At 41.5% G+C, this 21,450-nt stretch overlaps 1 protein-coding gene across 2 annotated transcripts in view; it reads left to right on the forward strand.

Moving 5' to 3' along the window:
* The window catches only part of THSD7B (thrombospondin type 1 domain containing 7B), a 557,432-nt gene extending 542,047 nt beyond the window's left edge, over positions 1–15,385 (forward strand). For both annotated transcript variants that reach the window (XM_068949257.1, XM_068949258.1), the window contains 7 exons: positions 4,785–4,944; positions 5,453–5,626; positions 5,724–5,819; positions 6,878–6,960; positions 8,604–8,796; positions 12,561–12,648; positions 13,965–15,385. In XM_068949257.1, the coding sequence (XP_068805358.1) occupies positions 4,785–4,944; positions 5,453–5,626; positions 5,724–5,819; positions 6,878–6,960; positions 8,604–8,796; positions 12,561–12,648; positions 13,965–14,046 (876 nt within the window). In that variant the 3' untranslated portion in view covers positions 14,047–15,385. The remainder of the gene's footprint in view (positions 1–4,784; positions 4,945–5,452; positions 5,627–5,723; positions 5,820–6,877; positions 6,961–8,603; positions 8,797–12,560; positions 12,649–13,964) is intronic.
* The last annotated feature ends 6,065 nt before the right edge of the window (positions 15,386–21,450 follow it).

The raw sequence follows: 21,450 nt of genomic DNA on the forward strand, positions 1-21,450 counted from the left end.
AGTACCTACTCAGCTCCTCGATGGAGGCAAGGTAGTAGATGCAGGAGATCGTCTTAAACCTGCACAGAATGCTGCTGGTGGCATCATAGATACCTAGAATGTCTTTTGGGTGTTTATAAATGAAATCTGGACTGCTATGATCTTTGGACAGTCCAAGATCAGAGAAGCAATTAAAGCCACCTTTCTTTCTCTGTTCCTATGCTGAATAACAACTGAGGATGTGAATATGATCTGTGTATGTACTGCATACGTTATTTATTTATGTAGAACATCCTCAACTGGCATTTTGTCCAGCTAAGGCAAGCAAATTCTGCTAGACAGTAGGGAGAAGACCTTCAACTGTATGAAATAACATAGCCGATAATTCAGCTTCCATAGTAATTCTTTTAACACTCTAGCATATTCTAGCTGAATAACGCATCTTGCATAATAAAAATGTGTACGTCCAGAAGCCGGCTAAATTTCAACCCAAAGCAAGTAATCATAGCCTGCTCTAACCCGGATCTCATCCTGCACGCTCTGTGTGATACAGCTTGCTTCTCCTCTTAAATTACTGTGTTGTAGTTTCTCTACCCTTGGCTTTGTTTTTTGGAGAGGAGCCATTTTTTTCATGTCCAGCTCTCTTTAATGAGGTACTTAGGAATTAAATGCAGTTCATAAATATAGGGTGATTTATTCCTGTGCTTTTCTGGGAAAGAAGCTTAAGCTTACTTTCTAAAGAAAGCTCTCAGAAGTCCTGTTTTCAAGGGTAATTTCTTAAATAAAATAAATGCATCCCATGGTAGAACCAAAATACATATTATGAAAATGTCCTCCTATAGTAATATATTATACAGGACACCTAATTATAAGGCTGAAATATTTCTTCCTTGTATTATGAGATAACTGAGAATGTATTTCTTAATTGTAGAAGGACCATTTTATGTTAAGTTGACTTCACGTGAATAATTAGAGGTGTTTGTATGTTTAGGAATAGAGCTTGCTAAGTGTTTTGTATTGCTGATTTTCGCAGTATGTAAATCAGTGCGCAGCTATCCATGAAATTGCACATATCACGGGCACACCTTCAGCGGAGGGTGCTGCATCTGTGCTTCATTCAAGGGGATACAGAACTTGGAAGACAGCTAATCTTAAAGGGATACATTACGTGAATCATTTTCCCACCGGAGTTTATGTGTTTTCCCCTGGTTAGGAGGAAAAAAAAAAAAAAGCAGTTAAAATTAGCAGTATGTGTTCATAATCTTTCTGTTAAAGGAATATAAGCCAAGTAGCTAGACATTACCAAGCACTAGCTACCTACAATTCCCAGGCTACGAACACTTCCTTTCTGAAGTGTTTTAAAAGCTGTCCCCTAAATATGATCATGTAATGCCTTCTCATTAATAATTTTTGTGTAATTCAGTACTCATCACCATGAGAATCAGTATGTGATGAGACTGGCATTGCCCAATAGACTCCTTATGTAAAATGACTGTGAGCATGCACAAAACCCAGTAAAAGCTGAAAAGAGAAGACTCTTCTTACAGGCGTGTCCGGGCAAAGCATCTCATTAGGACTGTTATCTGTTCTGTTATTAGCGTATTATATGTGGCTGGTAATGCATTGGAGAGGGCGAAGTAAGAGAGGGTTCATGTAGATGCTGTCATATATCAGCATGTTAGCAAATTAAATACATTTCTGGTTGTCAAAACACCATGCCAGTTTACACTTGTATTTGTTTAATTGCATCTCTTCTGTCTCCACACTAACAACTAAAAGCCCTGAGTGTTGCTGGCTCAACCTTCTTGCTTTCCTGGTGGCCCTGTGGAGCCAGGGGAGCTTGCAGAGGGAGGCTGCGTGTGGGTAGACTGGAGGGTACCCCAAACATGCGCAGGATCCCCAGACTCTCTAGCAGCTCGAAAGGGTTAGTGCAGGAATTTGTGCAGCTGAAGGGAGGGAAGTCGTGCCTGCCTGCTGGAAGTCAGAGCCCCGCAGATTTCCTGCAAGGAGCTCATGACGCGAGAGAAAAATCCTGGTTCCGTGCAAACCTCAGATCATCACATCTACCAAGGAAGGACATTTACAATACAGATTTGATCCCCAGAGTTCTGTATATTTGCTAATCCACTTGGCCGTTCTCCTCTGATTAGGAGCTATTCACTGCATCCTCGTTGTGTCATTACTGTAGGAAACTTCCACTGATTCCACACCTATTAATTAGATCCTCAAATGTATAATTTTGGGGACATGAATAATTTTTAAGATATGAAAGTTAATACAGTGCTCCTGCATTGCTTATGACCTTGCCAGATGTACTGAAAAAGCCAGTGTCGTATTCATCTGTAAATGACAGGACGACGTTGCATCTTTTAAGTGTATCATTGGGTTCTGTTAATTGCAAAAACACGTTGTTGGTCTTGAATGAAAGCGAGTAAATGGAAGGCACCGTTCAAAAGCTAACGTTTACCTTTTGAATTGTAATTGAGATGCCACGGTTTCTATTTATTTCTTATTCTAAACATAGGAAAATATGAGTGTATTTCCAGTATTGCATGGTAGAAGAATGGAGAGTGATGCCTTGAAGCATCATTGCATGGCTTTTTGTAGTGGAGACTACCATACCAAAATAAAATGTTTTGTTTGTAACTACTACTTGTATTTATATATTTTATAACTATTTACATATTTATGTAAGTTTATAGATATGTATAGCTATATATGTTATTTGTAAAAGAATACATGTATTTTTAAAGACTTTTTTTGTCCTTTCTGGTAATCTTCAGTCATTCTATGAGCCGTTTATTTGAGTCAGAAATACATTACAGTTTGATTAGTGCCCATTTCCCCTGAGAATTTTCTCCACATCATATTCTGTTTCCACCAGCAATTTCTAAGAACTCTAACCCAATTGACAGCTGCATGAGTTATTCACACACCATTAATCTGAGCCTGCAATAGAGGTTTCGGCTGTGAAACAGTAATTTAGAACTGTAAGTTACGTACTGACTAAAGTGAAACATGGCGTTGAAAACTTGAAAATCTAGCTGCCTATAGTAAATCTGCACTAATACTTCTCTTAGACACTTTTGATTAGCAACAGCTTTGAATACAACTAGTTAGGCTCCTGTTTCCATTTCATTGTGTGGCAGCAAAAGGAGGAATGCAGAAAATGAAAAAGGTACCATATATATATAGGAGAACCATTCTTGAGCTTTCTGCTATCAAACATACTGGTGAATAAATGTGCTTGGTAGGGAGCCATTCAGCTCTGCAGATGAAGTCCATTATTTTAAAGAAATCTACTGCCAAGCGATCCAAGTAGCACTTCCCTCAGTAATATAAAGGCAGTGTTTCACCTTTCTTCTTGAGTTTTATTTACTGAATTTTGTAAAGTGCCATTTCCACAAAGCTTAGGATGCACGAGCATGAAGTGTTACACAGGTTTGAGGTGTGCACCTCAACCATCATTGCAACTCGATTTTTCAGAATTGGATGAAACAGTTCCAGCCTTTAAAGATAGCCTTGGTCCTTCAGTTCTTACAGCATCCTCAAGTCCTTGATCATCGGTTTAGCCAAACGATATTGGTTTTCCAGTAAAGGAAGTCTTTTTTTAGCAAGTATTTTGGTATAGCAGTAAACCTTTCAAGACTGTGCTGAAGAGTGGCCTTCTATTGCCTGTTCAAAGTTGATTCAGTGCTAACAGACCGTGGCTAATGTTGGAAGACAATTCAGTAGAGTATGTGCAATGAATTGGTGATCTCTGTCCGCTTCAGAATCAATAACTGTCTGCACAATTAAGAAATTACACGTACACCCTAGCGGATGGCAGTCCTTGCAGTCGAATTAAAAGCGCTGAAGAATTTTTGCTGTTGCACATTTACACCGTTCAAACACTTATACTGGGCTGTACCATCAAAGGAGGTGATTGGAAATGTCCATTCTTTGTGGCCAGGCTCTGCCCTTGGCTTCTTTGGAGTAGCTGAGAATTTCTGTTTTCAGTTAGCTGGGCGCATCTTAAGAATCAGTAAATTCATTACCTCTAATCAAAGGTGTGAAGGGCCAACCCCCAAGACAGTGATCTCCTCCAAGATATTCATCATTTTTTGTACCCTCCGCTTCTCCTAGGAGCTTCCAAGCTTTGCCATATGGGAAAGGAACAGCTGTCCTGAAGCAATGCTCTTCCCTTGTCCTTTCCATCCATGCCATGTGCTAGGCGCAGGCTTCAAGTCCTGCATATTTGAATCGTTCCAGCTAGTTCATTTCAGTATTATGTTTTCTTTCGTTACCTATTCCAAACGGTTCTTATGCTGCCTCAGAGCTATGACCTGTTCCACTTTGAACCGCGGAGCACAAGTGTGTTAGAGCTAAGTACAGTAATTCTCATCCACGTATAGCGTCTGATCAGCTCCCTGAGGCAAAGCCAGTAGCCAAGACCATGTGGAACAGCACCGCTGCACAGAAAGCTCCTGCCAGAGCTCTGCCTCATCTCCTCAGCTACTCAGTTCTTCCTGGACCTCCTAGGCAGAGAAAGGAAAACACTTGTGTGCTGTCCTCCTGCTTTGGTTAGGACAGCTCTGCTGGCACAGGGAGAGGAACCTGGCAGTGCCCCTGGGTCTCTGCTTCAGTAGAGGCGTGCCCAGAGATCTGCGTCTGTCCTCCAGTGACCTGGCATACCTGGAGGACTGTCCAGCCCAGGGACCAGACTTATGTCTTTGAAGTATTTTCAGGTGAAATCAACCATGTTTCCTTCTGTGATGGGCCTTTGTCAGCAGCGCGTGTCTCTGTTCCCTTCTGTCGTTTTATAGGGTGGACAGTGTGGAGAGGGCTTCCAAGTCCGCAGCCTCACGTGTGTAGCGCATGATGCGTCTGTTTCTGTTACTTCCAAACCAGTGGAAAATGCTTTCTGCGGTGAGCTACCATCGGAAGAGAGTGTGCTGCAATTACCCTGTTCTGTGCCTTGCCCAGGTAAAGTCTTTGGGAAGTCGCAGCAGATTCCTGCCTGGGATGGCTTTTTGAGACACAGATGCCTCTCTAGCTCAAGAATTGTAGCTCATACTGGTTGACCAGCTGTTATTTACTGTTTGTTTTACGTTAAGTTACAAAAGTCAGAGTTATGCTCAGGCCTCTGTTGTTCAAACTCATAGCCTGCGTAAGGCTGCGGTCAGACGATATGGAGAATTGTGCTGCAGTCTCGGTTTAGGGAGCGCTCCCAGCTCTCAGCACTATCAGAGACAGCGCTAAGAGCATGTAATTTAGCAGACCAGCTAATGTTCTGTCTGATGCTTCTGGATTGCTTGAAAAAGTCTTTCTTTCTTGGGAAGATAAGATACTGTATGAAGCAGAAAATCTGAATAATGGCTATCATCGGGTGATAAACTGGTGGTATTTCACTGTTAAAGCTGATATATGTTTAGACTGTCCTTTTATCCTTTATGGCTGGTTCCTTCTCATAACCCGTTCATTCAATGTGTAGGTGATTGCCACCTGACGGAGTGGTCAGAGTGGAGCTCATGTGAGCTCACGTGCATTGGTGGCAGGAGCTTTGAGACAACGGGTCGCCAGTCTCGATCAAGGGCGTTCATAGTTCAGGCTTTTGAGAACCGAGAGAGCTGCTCTGGGCAAGTCATGGAAACGCGGCCTTGCTCAGGTAGCGTTGCCACACTTCCGCTCTCTCCCATTTGAGAATTTGTTTTGATTGTGTTGCAATGCGAAGACTAACTGGTCCTGATGTCTTTACATTGTAGGAGGGAAGTGTTATAGCTATCTGTGGAAAACCAGCCTTTGGCGAGGAAATGAACGCACAGTGTGGTGTCAGCGCTCAGATGGGATAAACGTCACAGGTATAGCCAAAAACTGCCACGCACAATTCTGAATAAAACGTCTTCATCCTATTTTATTTTTTTCTTGGAATCAGTTGCTCGAAGGACAGTTGGAGTGCTTTCCTGGGGCCTTTCAGAATATCAGTTTAGATTTGTATGTAGGAAAGACAAGTAGGAATTCACCAACCTTCTTATCAGGTCAGTGTCGCACATGTCGTTAAATGAGAGCAGTTGGGGGGGGAGTTACCCCTATTGTTTGGTTGGTCACAGGGAAAAGCGGGTGCGCACATACTAAAAGGCCTGCCTGGGCTGGCTTGTACAGTTGATAGTGCAACCTTTCTGGAGCTATAGAGACAGGAGGAGAAAATCGCATGCAGGGTGGAAAGCACAGGTTCTTTAACTCTTCTTCTATTCCATGCACAGGAATCTCAAATCACTCGAAGTTCAAACTGTGAGATTCCTGCTGTTCCTGTGACCTACAAAGTCTTCCTGTACACAATGAAAAGTGAAATTCATGGTCAGCACTTTGAAGCTCCGTGACTTCTTGGCAAAGGCAATAGGGCTTGCACATGCTACTTCTATTTATAATGACTTGTTACAGTAACGTACAAATTCTTGTGCAAGGGTTGCTGAATAATTAAGAATGTATTAACGTTTTTTTTATGCCTATAGAAGCACAGACTTCCTCAAATGAGGACAAGCTAAGGTGTTAGTGTGGATTATGTCTTCTGATGTAAATAAGACATTAGTGGAGATGCAGATGATCTGCATCTAATTCCTGATTCTGTCCTCAACTTCCTATGTCGCCTGTGGCAAATTTCCTAATTCTGGGTATCTCCATTCTCCATTAGTAAGATGGATATGATAATAATTCCCTGCCTGTAAGATGGATATGATAATAATTCCCTGCCTTGTTAAGGCAAATTAATTAACGTCATGCCTACAGATATTATGCTAGTGAGCTCAATAGACTAGTGTTTAACTATATGAAACAAGCAAACAAGTAATACACTATAGCAATCCAAGTCAGAAACATTATAAAACATACCCTTTAAAGTGCTCAGTAATTTCTTTTACAGGAGGGTGTTCTCTTCAGACCAAACCAGCTGAAATTCAGCATTGCAGTCCAGCGTGTAGGAAACCATTCTCCTATTGCACACAGGTAAATTGTTGCTGCAGAATATGCTTGAGGAATTAACACTGCAAAATCTGTTGAATTATCTTCTGTATCGTAAGTGCGTTTTTAGGACTTCAGAAGATAGTTTAGTGTGTGCACGACACCACCTTGAGGAAGTTGCAGGAATTTCAGTCTGAAAGGAGACCTTCACAAACCTGCACAAAGAAGTGATGGTGTATCTATATGGTGTTGTGAGTTTAGTTTTGTTTTTGTAGAGGGGTTTTGGAACCTCTTAGTTTAATTTTCATTCAGATCTATTGTTCTGTCACACATCAAGTGAGGTGTGAGAAAAGATAAAAGCATATTTCCCTTCTCTCTCCTCCACGGACACAGAAAGCCCCAGTGCCCATGAGGAAGCTGTGGTAGCATGATCCCACCATCCCCACGCTACCTCCTAAAGTAAAACTGGAAGAGACCTCGTTTGCTGAAATGTTGAGCATCTGCAAAACGTGCTGAAGCCTTAAGCTGTTGTCTCTGCCTTGCCGCCAAGCAAACACAAGGCACAGATGTTCACAAAGGGCACTTCCTACAGTACTGCACGCCAGAGCAAAAACTTCTCAAAACGGCTTATTGCTAGTCTCTGTGTCATTACTGTGACAGAGTATAAAACTCAAACCCCTTCGGCTAGCCAGGTTGCCATTGGGGAGTAGTTGCTTGCTTCTGAAAATAACTTCCACGGCTCTCGGCGTCAACTGGATATCTCGTGGGAGGAAGTACACGTTGGAAGCGAGCTCATGGGCAATTGAGTATGGCTGTGAGGGTTGCTGTGAGAGTGCTGAGAGCCTGCAGGGATATAGAAGTGATGGATAAACCGGCATTTATTATCTGTAAAGCCTCCTGAGATTCCATCTTCTGCTCAAAGCCTCTCAAAAGCTCAGGATCATCTACCAACAAACTGAGGAGGTTGTGGCAAAATGCTGAGGTCAGGCGTTAACTTCTGATCACAGATAATGTAAATCAATCGCTTTTTTGGATCATAACAAAAGGTATCAGGCCCTCAGACAGGTGTTGTAATTCTAAGATAATTGGCAAAGAAAGACAACCTAAGAAAGCTCTATTAAGGCTGACATCCAGAAAATCGAGTATCTACTTAGTGAGCCACAGACTTCTAAGAAACCTCTAGAAAAAAACTGCCTAGTCTGATACTGGGCAATGGGTATTTGATCATAAAGACAGTGCTTCGTTTCAGGTAGTCCTCTGAAATACTGGAATGGAAACACTTTGGAACAGAGGTTTTGGGTCTGGAGTCAGACTATTTCTTTCTTAATTTTATCTAATGCCTAGCATGGTCAATGGTAAAATTCTTATTGACAAGAGTGGTTGTGGCTCAAGCCACAGATGCCTGTTATTAAGCCTGCTAGGATGAAAATGCATGAAAATGGTTCCATGTTGGTCTTCTCTGTAACTACTGACTTTCTCTCAACTAATGCACTATATACCTTCAGTCCTTTTGGTCTGAAATGGAGTTGCAGGGACCGGTTTCTGGCTTGTTTGGTTTGGTGGAGGTTAAGTTGCTGATTATGTATGCAGAATGTAGCTTGCAGTTACTTCATAGTTTACCTGCAATTTGCACTGTTCTGCAAGAGGATAATATTTAGTTTAATGTTGAATTCCCTTTTGTCCTCTAGAGAGGAGTCTGCGGTTGTGAGCGAGGATATACAGAAATAATGAGATCAAATGGTTTCCTGGATTACTGCATGAAGGTACCAGGTTTAGAAGATAAGAAAGCTGATGTTAAGACCATTGCTGGAAAAAATAAACCTGTCAACTCAAAAATGCATGACATTTTCAAAGGATGGTCTATTCAACCTTTTAATCCAGGTGAAAAACTTAAATATGAATGGAATAAATTTTCTTTACAACATTTCTGTAGAAGAAAGATACATGCTTTGTAGATCATAACATCAGAGATTGTGTCTGGGAGCTGCAGAGCAGTCTCACAATTGCTAACTGGTGTGTCATCTTTCTTTCCTTTGTGGCTATATAGAATAATCATAATCTCTTAACTTGAAAGACAGCAGAGACAAAATGAAGCAAGAATATTTTGCAAAAGCATTCTTGCATGTGATTTTGGGGGGGATACTTACTATTATTATCTGATGATGTTTCTACGAACGTTGTGTTTGGACCAGGAAAGACATTGATCGCTAGCACTTCAGAAGACTCAGAGCAAAAGTGCATGTTAAGATTTCATAAAAGAAGAAATGTTTTTTTTTTTCTTACTGTATTTCAAAAGTATATGAAAAAATAGGGTAAAAAATGCATAGACAGTTGAAGAGGTTAAAGTGTTGAAGTTAGACATTAAAAAGAAAAAAAAAAGCCATCCACCCTTCCCCGAAACAGACAAGCTACGGTACCCAAACAGCGAGTCTTAAACTGATCTCTTTTACTCTAGTGTCATAAAACGCTTCCCAGTTTGAATTGGTGTACTGGATGTGCCTAAACTGGCATACTGCACTGGAGCCATAGCTATAGTATCTGATTACCAGTTAGTTACTTTCTACTCGGGTAACGTAGCCAAGTAATCTTGAACAATAACCTAACCAGTTGAGTGAGGTTGGGTAAAACTTGGGGAAGAGAAATCTACAGAAGCAAACATACCTGTTTGATCTTCTGCTCTCACTGTATTTTTCTTCCCCACTTTTCACACGCTTGCAGTTTTGTTATTTTTATGTGAGTTGTTCTCATTTTGAAACCATCTTTGCAACATTAATTTATTCAAAATAAATGTCTAAAATAGGAATGGAACTTCAAAATGGTAAACAAAAGGGTCGGGTATGTCAAAATGCATTAATTCTCCCCATGTTCTAAAGTCCTCCCAGTGCCACCTTCCCTGTACTGTACAATGTGACATTGTGGTTGTTTCCTATTAGTTTATAATGAACATGGGATTTTAGAAAACATGTAATGAAAAATTCCGCTACGGTATTCAGGGGGCCAGAATTCTGCCTAATATATGTGATCACGCTTTGAATGTTACATTTACATATTTGATTTGCATACGGTAGTTACCCTTTGCGTTGACAGTCGCAGAGCTAATAGAGCTTGGTCCAAAGGCTTTTAAAGTTGGCTGAGTTTAGATCAAACTCATCATCTAAAAGCCTGCGTAGTTCACCAGCAGCTCGGGTCACAGGTTTGGGGTTAATTGCCTTTTTGTCAGTGTCTGTAGACTGTCTAACTTAGGTGTCCCGTCTTCAGCTGATACCTTTGCGGGGTTAGAAAAAGGGAGAGAGGAGTAGGTGGATGCTACATCCCTCTCTCTTCAAATCAGCGTTCGAGGCTGCAGCCCTGAAAGCTTGGCTTCGGTGCAGCGTCTCAGAGCAGGTTCTCCCTCAGGGCAAGGAGAGAGAAAGAGGGACTAAGGAGCTTTTACAAAGCACAGTATGATTTCATTTTAGGGCAGAAATGTTGCAGAAACAATACATGGCAAAGCAATAAACAAGGTATGTGTCTGCTAAGCAACCCCATGGAGCCCTGTAGATAGCTCTTCAGTCTGCTCCTATATGTGTCCTTCAGACCGCAGCTCAAGGCTAGCGCGCTTCAGAAGATTGTTCCCCTTCTTTGTCTAGCTTTATGACAAAATTTGTAGTTGCTCCCCTAAAACAAGGCCCTCAGGCTTGCTAATTTGGGGAGTTGCAATACTTATCGCTAGCAGAGCCAGGGAGCCACCAATTATGGTCTTGATAGCTAGTCTATGGTGAACCTTCCTGTATAGATGGCATTTATAACACCCTTCGGTATGATAGGTGACACACTGTGGTCAGTGTGTGGTACACATTGACACCTGTGTACTTGTAAGGACTTACATCTGTCGGGGAAAGTATATATACCTTTGTCCACTTAATTTGTGATTTCCCTTCCTAGTTACAGATTGGAATGCAGATTTTATACCAATTTAATGAGGCTGATGTTTTTGTTCTTTTAAATGTTCTGCAGGAGTGCACAGAACTGATTTCAAATCAGGCTGTGTTTTTCCTCTCTGTACCGTGCTCTGAGGGGCCAGAGTTCAGGTACAAACACTTTCTCAAGTTGAGAGGCAATTTAAACAGTATTGCTAAAATGTAGGATGGCATGGTCCAATGCCTTTATATTGGGGATGGAGAGCATCTCTGCCTTGGAGACATGGAGGGATACCTTTTTCTTGCTGGGAAATGCCCTTTGCAGGACTGCTAGGTGTTTTGTGGCCATCTCTGGGTGAGAAAGCCACAAAATTCGTACCCCGATGTTAGCACCAAAACCAGATATAACACACTGAGCTCATCTCACTTGCTGCTGGTGTCCTGAGGAGAGGAGAAACTCTGTGAGAGATGCTCAGCCTTTCCACAGAGCCTGGAAAAAAACAGTAGGGATAGGATCTGGTTAGATTTGTTTCCCTCATCACTCAAACATAAAATGTGAAGTAGGCTCGGTGACTGTCTTGTGCAACAGCTCCACACGCGCGGGGGTGAGTCTGGTACGGCTTCTGTCAGAATCCTTTCCGTGGGCCCAGAGTGGGTTCATGTTTCTGCCCCCAGGAGGTATTAATGACTTTGTTGACATGAATAACACCGCATGGAAAAAAATAAATCATAGTTTCTATCTACAAGGGATTCTATACATCCAGATTTGGACAAGAAGCAGAAATGCTGATTTTTTTAAACGATTATTAACGCAAAGCTTTTAATTCAAAAACTGTCAACACAATATATTTCAAAACTTGCCTCTCAGAAGGAAAGTGCCAACACGCTCAAGCTGAACCATGTGTGTGGGAGGGTTCTTGCACGGGTCGCAGGTCCGTCCTCCTGCCCCTGCAGACAAATCCAGCAGCCCTGTCAAGAGCCTTATCTGACGCCCTCTTAAAACTTAGTGTTTCCTGCTCCCGCGGTCTGACTAGAAAACTGTTGCACAACTTCATCCCTCTTATTATTACAAAGCATATTTTTGTTTTTATTCTAAGCCGAATTCATTTCCATTTGTACTTGTCCAAGTGTTTTTTTCAGCTCTAAGTAGCTTGTTCGCTCTGGCGTTTACCCCTAGTGACCCGCAGGCATTTGCAGGGAACAATCACGTCCCTTCCCAGTCTCCCTTTCTTTAGGCTGAGCCTATTAGGTGTACCGGCGTTTCCGTCTGGGTCAGCTCACCGCTGACACGCATTTGCCAGAGCAGCTTTCGTGACCCGCGAGCAGATGCGCTGCCGTTGCCTTGCGCCCTGCTCTTTTCCGGGGTGAACAACCTGGCTGCACTGCGTGGCAAGCGCGGGCTCCCTGTCCTGAGCTGCGGGAGCTCGGCCAGAGGGGAGGTTATGGAGGAATTCTGTTTTGGAGCACTGGCCTGCAGAGTCCCTTCTGAGTTTTCATGAGGAAAGTCTAGAAACTTTACCAAAGTTAAAATTCTGTCTTGAAAAAGATTGCAGGGAAATATTTTCTATCAAAAACATACTCTTTATGGATTATTTGCAGGCAGTCCTTGCTGTGTTTCCCATCAACAGTAGCATCAGTTTTGCTTGTGTGCTTTTTCTTTATTTATCCTCTTAAGAATTCGTGTATTTTAACATAAAGCTTATCTTTCCTTTTCTCCCTCTATCCTTTTTTCTCATCCTCCAACAGATGGTAGACCGAAGATCTGGGTATATGGAGTATCAGCTGGTGGTTTCCTCATCATCGTTTTCATGATTTTTACATCCTACCTTATGTGGTGAGTTCTGCATGTATTTCGCCCTTTGTTTGATTTTATCTAGATGATCCAAGACATAGCACAGTCAAAGCCCTCTGTTGCAGAGATTTAATCTTTGAGGTCTTAAGGAAGAATTGAACTTGGATGATTTAACTACCATCGTTTAGCCCCTACCTCAGAATAATTTAAAACTCTCAAAATTGTAAATGCTAACTGACATGATCTTGAAGAAGTACGGTGGCGGTATAGGCTACATTTGTGTCTATTTAGGAAAGAATTATTTTTTTGGTTATCAACAGGAACTTACATTTATTCAGACTTCTACTAGGATTAGAAAGGGCTTTTTATTGTAGCCACTTCAAAAAAGATAAAGTAAAATTGAAAAAATATATACCGCTGTCAGGTACTGGGAAGGCCAGAAAGAGAACTGGATTCACAGATGGCGTAGCAGGTCCCAGGAGATGAGGGCGCTGATGTTAGCTGTGATTTCCTGGATGTAGGCTCCAGCTCAAGAAATCCCTAGGTAGTTTTTTGCTGTAAGACTGTTAGGAGGAAACATGCCATCTTTCTAAAGCTTCTCTTTCTAGCCATAATTAGCAGTAGGAAACTGGATGTCCTGGACCCCTGGTCTAAACCCACATGCCTGTGTGTTTTACTGCTGGGAGAGATGTTGGCCTTCCTCCAGAGCAGCAGTCACCACTAGGGAGGGGTAGGGCTGTGGTTTCGTACAGCTGACATCGCACTTTTCTGGTTTAACTATTGAAGAAGCTCTGTCTTGGAAGATACGAAGCATGAGCATCTGTGTGTCCTGCAGTGCCCCCAACTGTCCCTGAAGCCCATGGAGCTGGTATGAGCTCCAGAAATTACAACAGTCTAGACTGTTCAAACCTCTACCAAATATGAGCTGAAAACTGGAGAGTCGCAACCGTTTCGTGATTGCTGCTTCAGTGCAGTGGCGAGGATGAAATGAGCATATCCCAGTTGCAGATGGTTGGTGTCTCCATTTGTACATGAGATGTTGCTTGCTTTGTCATCTGAGATGGCAAACTGGAGATTTGTGCTTTATTTCATCTTGCAGATTAAGAGCGCAGCTGGCTGTAGGCTGACCTGCCCTTTCTGGGCAGGCAGTGCACCCATCCTGCACATTTAGCAGCACAGGCGTAGCTCTGTGCTGCTGTATAGTGCTCCCAAGGGTCCAGTCTTCAGCAGTGTCACAAAACTGCAAAATGAAATAGCCAGCATGGGGAGTTACCTTTTTTTTGATGTTTTTAAGCTTCACACGCTATTACAGTTTGCATTTTTTTTTATTTCCTGAAGTGCTTTTATTTTCCTTGCAGCAAAAAAACAAAACAGCATCAAAGCCCTCCTCCACAACAGAAGCCTCTCACCTTAGCCTACGACGGAGACGTTGACATGTAACAGAAGAAAAGAAGTCCAAATGTAGACATCTCCTGCCTTAACTGCTTTCCTTTTTGTAACTCTCAGACTTCTCAGTTTTTTTGAGGAATCTCCTGATGTGTAATATACCGGGCAGAACAGAAATATTGCAAGCGTCGAACTTTGCCACCTCTTTAAAAAAAAAAAAAAAAAAAAGAAGAAGAGAGAGTCAAGGACTTGAAGGATTTGGATCCTGTGAAACTTTTCTGAACGGACGGGAAAACATATCCCTTCCCGTAGAGCAACGGGAATAACAAAATAAGAAAATCTAGAGACGTGAAAAGGCGTTACTAAAAAGAAAAAAATTAAAGGCATGACAATCCTGAGGAAAATGTGACATTTACTGTAAATGACAAGTTTGACACAGCATCATTATGCACTATATTAGTGCAGGGTTCTGTATTCTTCACATATTTCAACAATGAGTTTTCTAGTGTTTACATTTTGTTCAAAGGACTTTAAAACTGGATCGTGCATTTTGAGAAACGCAAAGAAGAATGAGTTGAAGTGTCTGAAATTATCTGTTTTTTTTAAAGTTTGTTGCTTCTTATCCTCTTTTCTAGTCTGGAATATAATTTTGCCTCATTTCCACCTATAAGACAGAATAAGGATTGTTGTGGAAAAGCGTAGGTGGTTTCTTAACTGAAAATATTTTTTAAAGAGTTGAGTAGATAGATAGGTGTTTTGATGAATGGCTAGGGGACTTGATTGTTTAAAAAGTATTTTAAATTAAATTAAACCATGTAGATACATTATGACCAGTTTAAATTGTTATTCAGTTCAATTAATACAAAGTCTGCTTTTGTATTTAAATTTTCTTATCTGAAATATTTATAAATTCTTTTTTCAAATTTAATTACCTGACCTCATTTAATATACATCTAACACAAATACTGTTTGTAGAAGGTCTTGCTTTTTTAAATGGTTCAGAACCACTGAAAAGCTACGTATTATAAACATCTGGCAATATTTGAAGAGGATAAGTGTTTATAATAGTATGTGTTGCAAGTAAGAAAGTGCCATCTTGTGGTATTGACTTGTATTTATAAGCAAATAAAATGCTAAGGAGAGTGAGAATATTGCTTCTGGTATATTGAATTAAATGTGTGTAAACAATATTAATTATTAGTGTTTTACTGTGTCTGAAGTTGGACCCTGTTCTCAAGCAGTTCTGGGGTATGTTGTGCTGTAGTGATTAGTAAAAGAAATACTGTAGGCAAGCAGAAGTTGAGAAAATAATTGCAGATCTGGAGAATGTTGGGTCTTATTTTTAGCTCAATATTACTTCTTATTCCAGTAGTTAGAAAGAAGGAAGGAAAAGGATTATTCCCAAGCAAAGCGGTCTGTGTAGTCTCTCTCCATTTGCAGTTTCTCCGGAGCGGATCCCGATGAGAGAAGACTACGCTCGGGCCAGAAAACGCCCTGTCTGTGTTGTTAACGTTGCTCTTCCAAACTCTGTAAAGGTACTGGAATGGTGGCGTTTCCGTGAAGAAGGATGGTGTGGTAGGGAAGACTCCTTTCTCCCGGGCGGCCCAGAGCTCCTCCCGCGGCAGCGAGGCCAGGCCGGGAGGGGAGCATGCGCTTTCCTCTTCCCACATCGATACACCTGAGAGGGAAAATCGTTGCGAACCCGCTTTCCCATTGCAAATATTCTGCTAGCCCGACTTTCTCCCTTCGAGCCAGAACTGCTTATGGGGTTAAAAGCAGGAGCCAGTGTTTCTCAGTAACGCTGGGGACCTAAATCTCGTTTTTAACAGTGCCCTGTGCTGAACCTTTGAGTAATGCCCATAGACTAAGAGGTGCAAGGGGAATAACAGCCCAGTGTTATTAAGACTATTGCCAGATCTTACTATATTTTTTTTCTTCTGTGGGATATGATGTGAGGAGAATTTCTCTATGAATAATGAAGAAATAAACTCAATTGTAAGCTGTTCCAAAAGGCATTGGCATGGGAAAGTTGGTGTAATAATAATAACAAATGACAGTTGCAACCTGTGGTCGTTGCCCTCGATACCGGTGTAAGTTACAGTCCAAACTGCGACACTTTCCTCTTCCCAAAACTGACAGCATCGCTCGTCTCAGAGAACCACTGAAGTGCACTGATTTATACAAGGTTGCTGCATTACCTTATTTTTAATCCTGACTGAGCAGTATCGGTGGGAGTGTTTCAGTCTGAAATGTTGCTCTGTCCTGAGTAGGGATAGCCCCAATATGTATTCAGGGGGTATGTTTCAAATGAAGACCTGATGGTTGTTTGAGAGACATGGCTCAAGTCACTGCTTGCAAAATGGCAATTTCTGCAGGGGGCAATTGTTGCTGATAATATTGAAGAGCTTCATGTATATAGATATATATATATGTAACACCTTTGTATGTACATATAATATACACTGTGTTTTACATGAGGTGGGATAGATAATTATTTATATGAGAATGTTAATATGTAACAGAGTACTGCAAAACTTCATAATTTAGAACCAGAAATGCTCGTTCATGAAAATTTCACAATGTAATTGCAGATATTCAATAACGTGGGATTGAATTAAGCTGCGAAATTGAACTGAGGAGCTTGTGGCCCCGCAGGATCAATGAGGCTGAGAATGTAACATAATTCAGAAAAAGGAATTGGATATTTAGACAGGTACCGAGAATATTGCTACTTGTAAGAGCCCCGGATAAACGTGCTGAAAGGATACACAGCCCTTAAAGCACTTTGTTAAAGCACAGAGTGGATTCCTGCCTTTCAGAATCTGGAATGAGTCATGACATGAAAGAAGGATTAATCCCTAATCTTGCCTACTCAGTGCTTCCTAAACTTTATGCCCAAGTAGCTAGTGGTGACCGCTGCTGAAGTTAGGAAGGAGATCTTGGTCTGATTCAGCAAGGTAATTCCTACACCCCTAACTAGGCCATCCTGTTAAGATGTTTATCTGAGTGTGTTTAAAAGCATCTAATGGTGAAGAGTTTGATAAATGTCCTGGCAATCTGTTTTGGTAGTTAATAACCAAACAAAATGTGGTGATACTTAACCGTGTCACATTGTTTAGCATCAACACTATTGATTTCAAAGTCCACTGCCAGATGTTTCCTGCTTCTATATTATAGCTGTGAAACATGCAACTCTTTGAAAGCCTTTGAGATCTGTCCTCTGCGGGATTCTCTCTCCTCCATTTAAAGACTTCCATAGCACACAACAGTGAAGCAGAATAGCACCAGCTGAAGTAGGATGCTGGAAAGCAAATTACCAAGGAGTACTGAAGTGTTGCGTGCCTTCGTAATTCCTGCAGTTATTTCAATTATGCTCTTAAATAGGGTATTTGCATGCACAGGTACCACGTCTATGCATATCTTTGCGACTAAACGCTTGGAACATCTGGGCTTTTATATGAGGCATGTACAATCAAACTCCGTTTCTCCTGGAGAAATCGTCTGAAGTGGTGGGGAGCTTGCCGTTGAGGTTAGTAGGACAGGACTCCAGCCGTACTCCTCTCCCTTCCTCCGTGGTTAGTCAAGAAGCGTCACTGAGCAGTTTAACTCTGGACACTACAGTCTAGAGCAAGGACTGTAGTTTTCTTTGCCCTGGTAACAGACTGCTGTGAAACTTCCTACGAGACAAGGGAGATAAAGACCTGTGAAGTCGTTTGTGCCCGTACTGGTATGTCTGCAAGGATAGCCTAATGGCATAATTCTCTTTGCTCAAGTGCACCTTCATTCCTGGCCAGTTTCATGAAGAAAACGTTCTCTTTCTTGTAAAAAAAAAAATTGGCTGAGCACTTCCATCTTGGGTTAGTCCTGGTAAGTGTGAAGTTGTCGTTAGAGGTCAGCTCATTTGCTGCTAACATAGCATAGCTGGTTTCTTGAAATAATTGTTTTTTCTAACGTGTAGCTTAATTTTCCCTTATGAATGGAAGGAGAAATGTAGTTTAAATGCAATGTCAGGGGTTGTTTTCAATTGGGAAGTAGTAATGCAGAAAGGAAACAATATAACATGATCCGTGAAAGCATGGATCAGGATACCTGATATATTAACTTGCCTCAAGACAGATTAAGATTCTGGCTGGTTTAAAATGTAATTTAAAAGAATTAAGTGCCAAATTTTACAGCTGTGATGCATACCTGTCCTGGACAGGCACTTGATTTATATTATCTGTATGAAGGTTTATCTGCCATCAATATGCACGTATTATTTGATTCCTCGAGCCACCAGCTGACGAGTGGCTCTGTTACTGTCATTTAGCTGCTGGCACTACTTGTGCAATGGGCCCTGCCGTTAGGCTGTTGTGATGTGATCTGACTTGACTTGCAACACGTACGATGGGTCAGGCCGCCTGCTTTGGTCAGGCATGAAAAGTGAAGAAGTCTCATGTAATTCATTCTGGTTTTGCCTAATCTGCTCTGTCAGCCAGAGAGGGAAATCGCCCAGCTCGCAGTAGTCACCCTGCCCCGTTGTAACTGTATTGATGGGCGATGTGATGTGTTTGGGCATTTTTACTGGTCTGGAAGGTTTTATGGCTGTGAAGTTGTCTTTAAGAAGTCTGTCTAACCCCTGTGGATAACTAAGACTAGAACAACGAGAGTAATTGTACATATGCTGGTATAACCAAGGGTCTGTCCTGCTTCAATTATACAAACGGGTAAAGCGTGTCTTAAAGCATTTGCTCACTGAACTTCATGCAGTAAACAAAACGGAAGGAATTTGCCCAAACTATTATTAAATAAATGGAACTGCCTGTAGTCTTTGCTTGTTCCTTCTTGGCAGGGGTAAATGAAAGAAAAATCTCGCTGCAAAATCTAATAGCACAGGACTCCACTGTCCCTTGAAATGCTTTATTATTTGGCCACACTTTGTAATCTGGTTACATTTACACTTGGGGAGAAAATAATAGATTTGCATGAATAGTTATAATGGTAATCATAGCTGCAGGATGCTTTCTGCATGAATTTTTAATATATACCCTTTTATCTTCCAGTCTAATATAGTTAGTTTTTATTTTTAAATGTAAACAACATTCATTGGTCACATATGAAATGTCTCAGAAAAGAATCCCCAAACCCCATATTTGCACTCACTGGTAATTATGTTCATTTGCTTTGATTATATGCTTTGTTATAATAGTGTATAGAACGGACTCTAGACAGATACGTGGGTTAAAGCAATTCATGGGATTTATCCTATCTGTGAAGAGATGTTTTGATAGAATGAAAAATCAGATTCAATTTCCTCTGATACAGAAGAATGTTAATTTTCTCCTCTGCTTTATGAAAGTTCACCTGCATGTTATGAATATTGTCGTTGTTTGATGCCAATATGACATTTGGACAAAAGCTCTTCAAACGTAATGACAGTGAAGAATCTTTCAGCAGTAAGCAAATGAAGTGGAACACCAAGCATTAATTTTGAGGCTGAGGCAGTGGGTTTTTTTTTTTTTTTTGGGGGGGGGGGGTGGTCTGGCTTCTACAAAATGCCCTATGTGACCAGACTTCAAGGAGCTTTTCTGCAGGAGTTATCAGGAATGGATGCAGCCTAGTGACTCTTTTTACATGCAGCTGCCATTGCCCTGGGATTGCAGTCGCGTGATAGTGGTGTGCAAGTATCTGCGCATCGGCAGGATTAGAGCTAGGAACGATGTGACTTTTCTTCTCCAGTGCAACTAGCTTTTTGTTAACCCAGTTCTGAACCTTGCATTTAGCAGGCATTAAATTGCAGACAATGTCTCTCATCTGACACTACTGTAGCATCAGGCAAAACCCTGCTTGAAGAGGGGATATGTCTGATCCAAAGTCCATACCTATTGACTTCACTTGGAGATGATCAGATCCTTTGTAGCTTTTTATCTGTTGCTTCCTTAGAGCTGCCCAACTTGAGCACACTTTGCAGATACGAATTCATTAATCTCGACACACCTCATGTAACAAAGTGATTCAATCACACAATTTGGTTTTGGTTTTCGCATTCCCAGTCAAAGTAATTCAGTGATGGAATTGGAGAAGAACACGTCAATTGCTGTGATAACGCAGACCTGTGAGAGATCCTGCGCGTGCCATAAGAAGTGTGCTCCGCAGCAGCGTTAAGCTTGTTGGCTTGCATGTGTTGGGTAGACCAAGCATATCCAAATTCATTTAGGTGGAGTAGTTGGGGTCTACCTGAGGGCAGAAATAGCAGATCATTTCAATGACTGGACGCAGTAGAGGCTTAAAACTAATCTATCATCTTTCATGCTTTGAGAAAATATCATGCAGACAGTCCAAAGAGACATCGATGGTTTTCCTCTGGAAAGTGGATCTTTCTAATTGTTTCCTCTGATGACTCAAAAGCCTTGTCATCTAATCCAAAGTAGGATTTTTGGAGAAGAAGCTCTTCTATGACAGGTTTTATTGCTTCTGTAATAAGCAGAGCTTGTGGAAGTTGTTGCGTAGCTAAAACACCAGTGGCTACCTGGGTTCTCCTTGCTGTCGTTCAGCAGTTTGTTCTGAGGTGTAAGAGAGCGATTTGCTAAAACGCGGCCTGTGGGTCTGAACTGGTGAACCGTCTCTGCGTTGCTCCCACTGCCAGACCTAGAAAATGTCAGAGCAGAAACAAGTTGTATCAGAGCAACCTGAGCCGTTTGTCTTTCTCCTTAAGGGCCCCATGCCTCTCCTTTAGCTGTACGGGATGGGGCGGCTCCATCCCATGCTCTCTCTTGACCACAGCAATGAAGTTTGCCCTGGTTTCTCATGGCTGTGCAGCGCTATGAGTGTGCTAGCTCTTCTGCGCTAGAGACTGACAGCAAATACCAGATTCATGCACTTAATGCAATCAGCTAACGGAGCCTGTTAAAATCTGAATTAAGACCAAAAGCCATAATGCAGATGTGTGGCATCACAGTTGTTTGTCACTCTGTTGCTTTCTGTGATACGGCAGGTCCGCATCTATTATTTGTAAATGTAGTCTCTATTACTGCAAAGTAGTAACTGGAAATATTTCCTGTTTTATTCACTTCATGCCAAATCAGTTTTTTTACTCAATTTGTTGTTGAAACCGTTGTCCTCTTCTGAGAAAAGAGAGTATGTTTACAGGAAATGCTCTTCAGTAATCCTGTGTTTTCTTCAGGAATAGTGGCTGGCATAATTTTCCACTCTCTATCCAGTTTTGTCCACAAAATCTGTATTGATGAGCTCACGGGACCCAAGCCAGACGTGACGGAGAGAAGCGCAGATCTGTCCATGGCACTGACCAGGCTGCAGAGAGGCTGATAGGATGAATTCCTCTGCCTGTGTCACTCCTGTATAGACAATGTGCATTATTTCTGTCAAAAAACAAAAAACCTTTGATTTTTGCAAAGTTATGTAGTATTTTTAATATAATGGAAGAGCACTGTCAAGAAATGAATCGACCCTCTCTAAGGT

Source organism: Struthio camelus, chromosome 6 (genome assembly GCF_040807025.1).
Source record: "Struthio camelus isolate bStrCam1 chromosome 6, bStrCam1.hap1, whole genome shotgun sequence".
NCBI classification, from domain to species: Eukaryota; Metazoa; Chordata; class Aves; order Struthioniformes; family Struthionidae; genus Struthio; species Struthio camelus.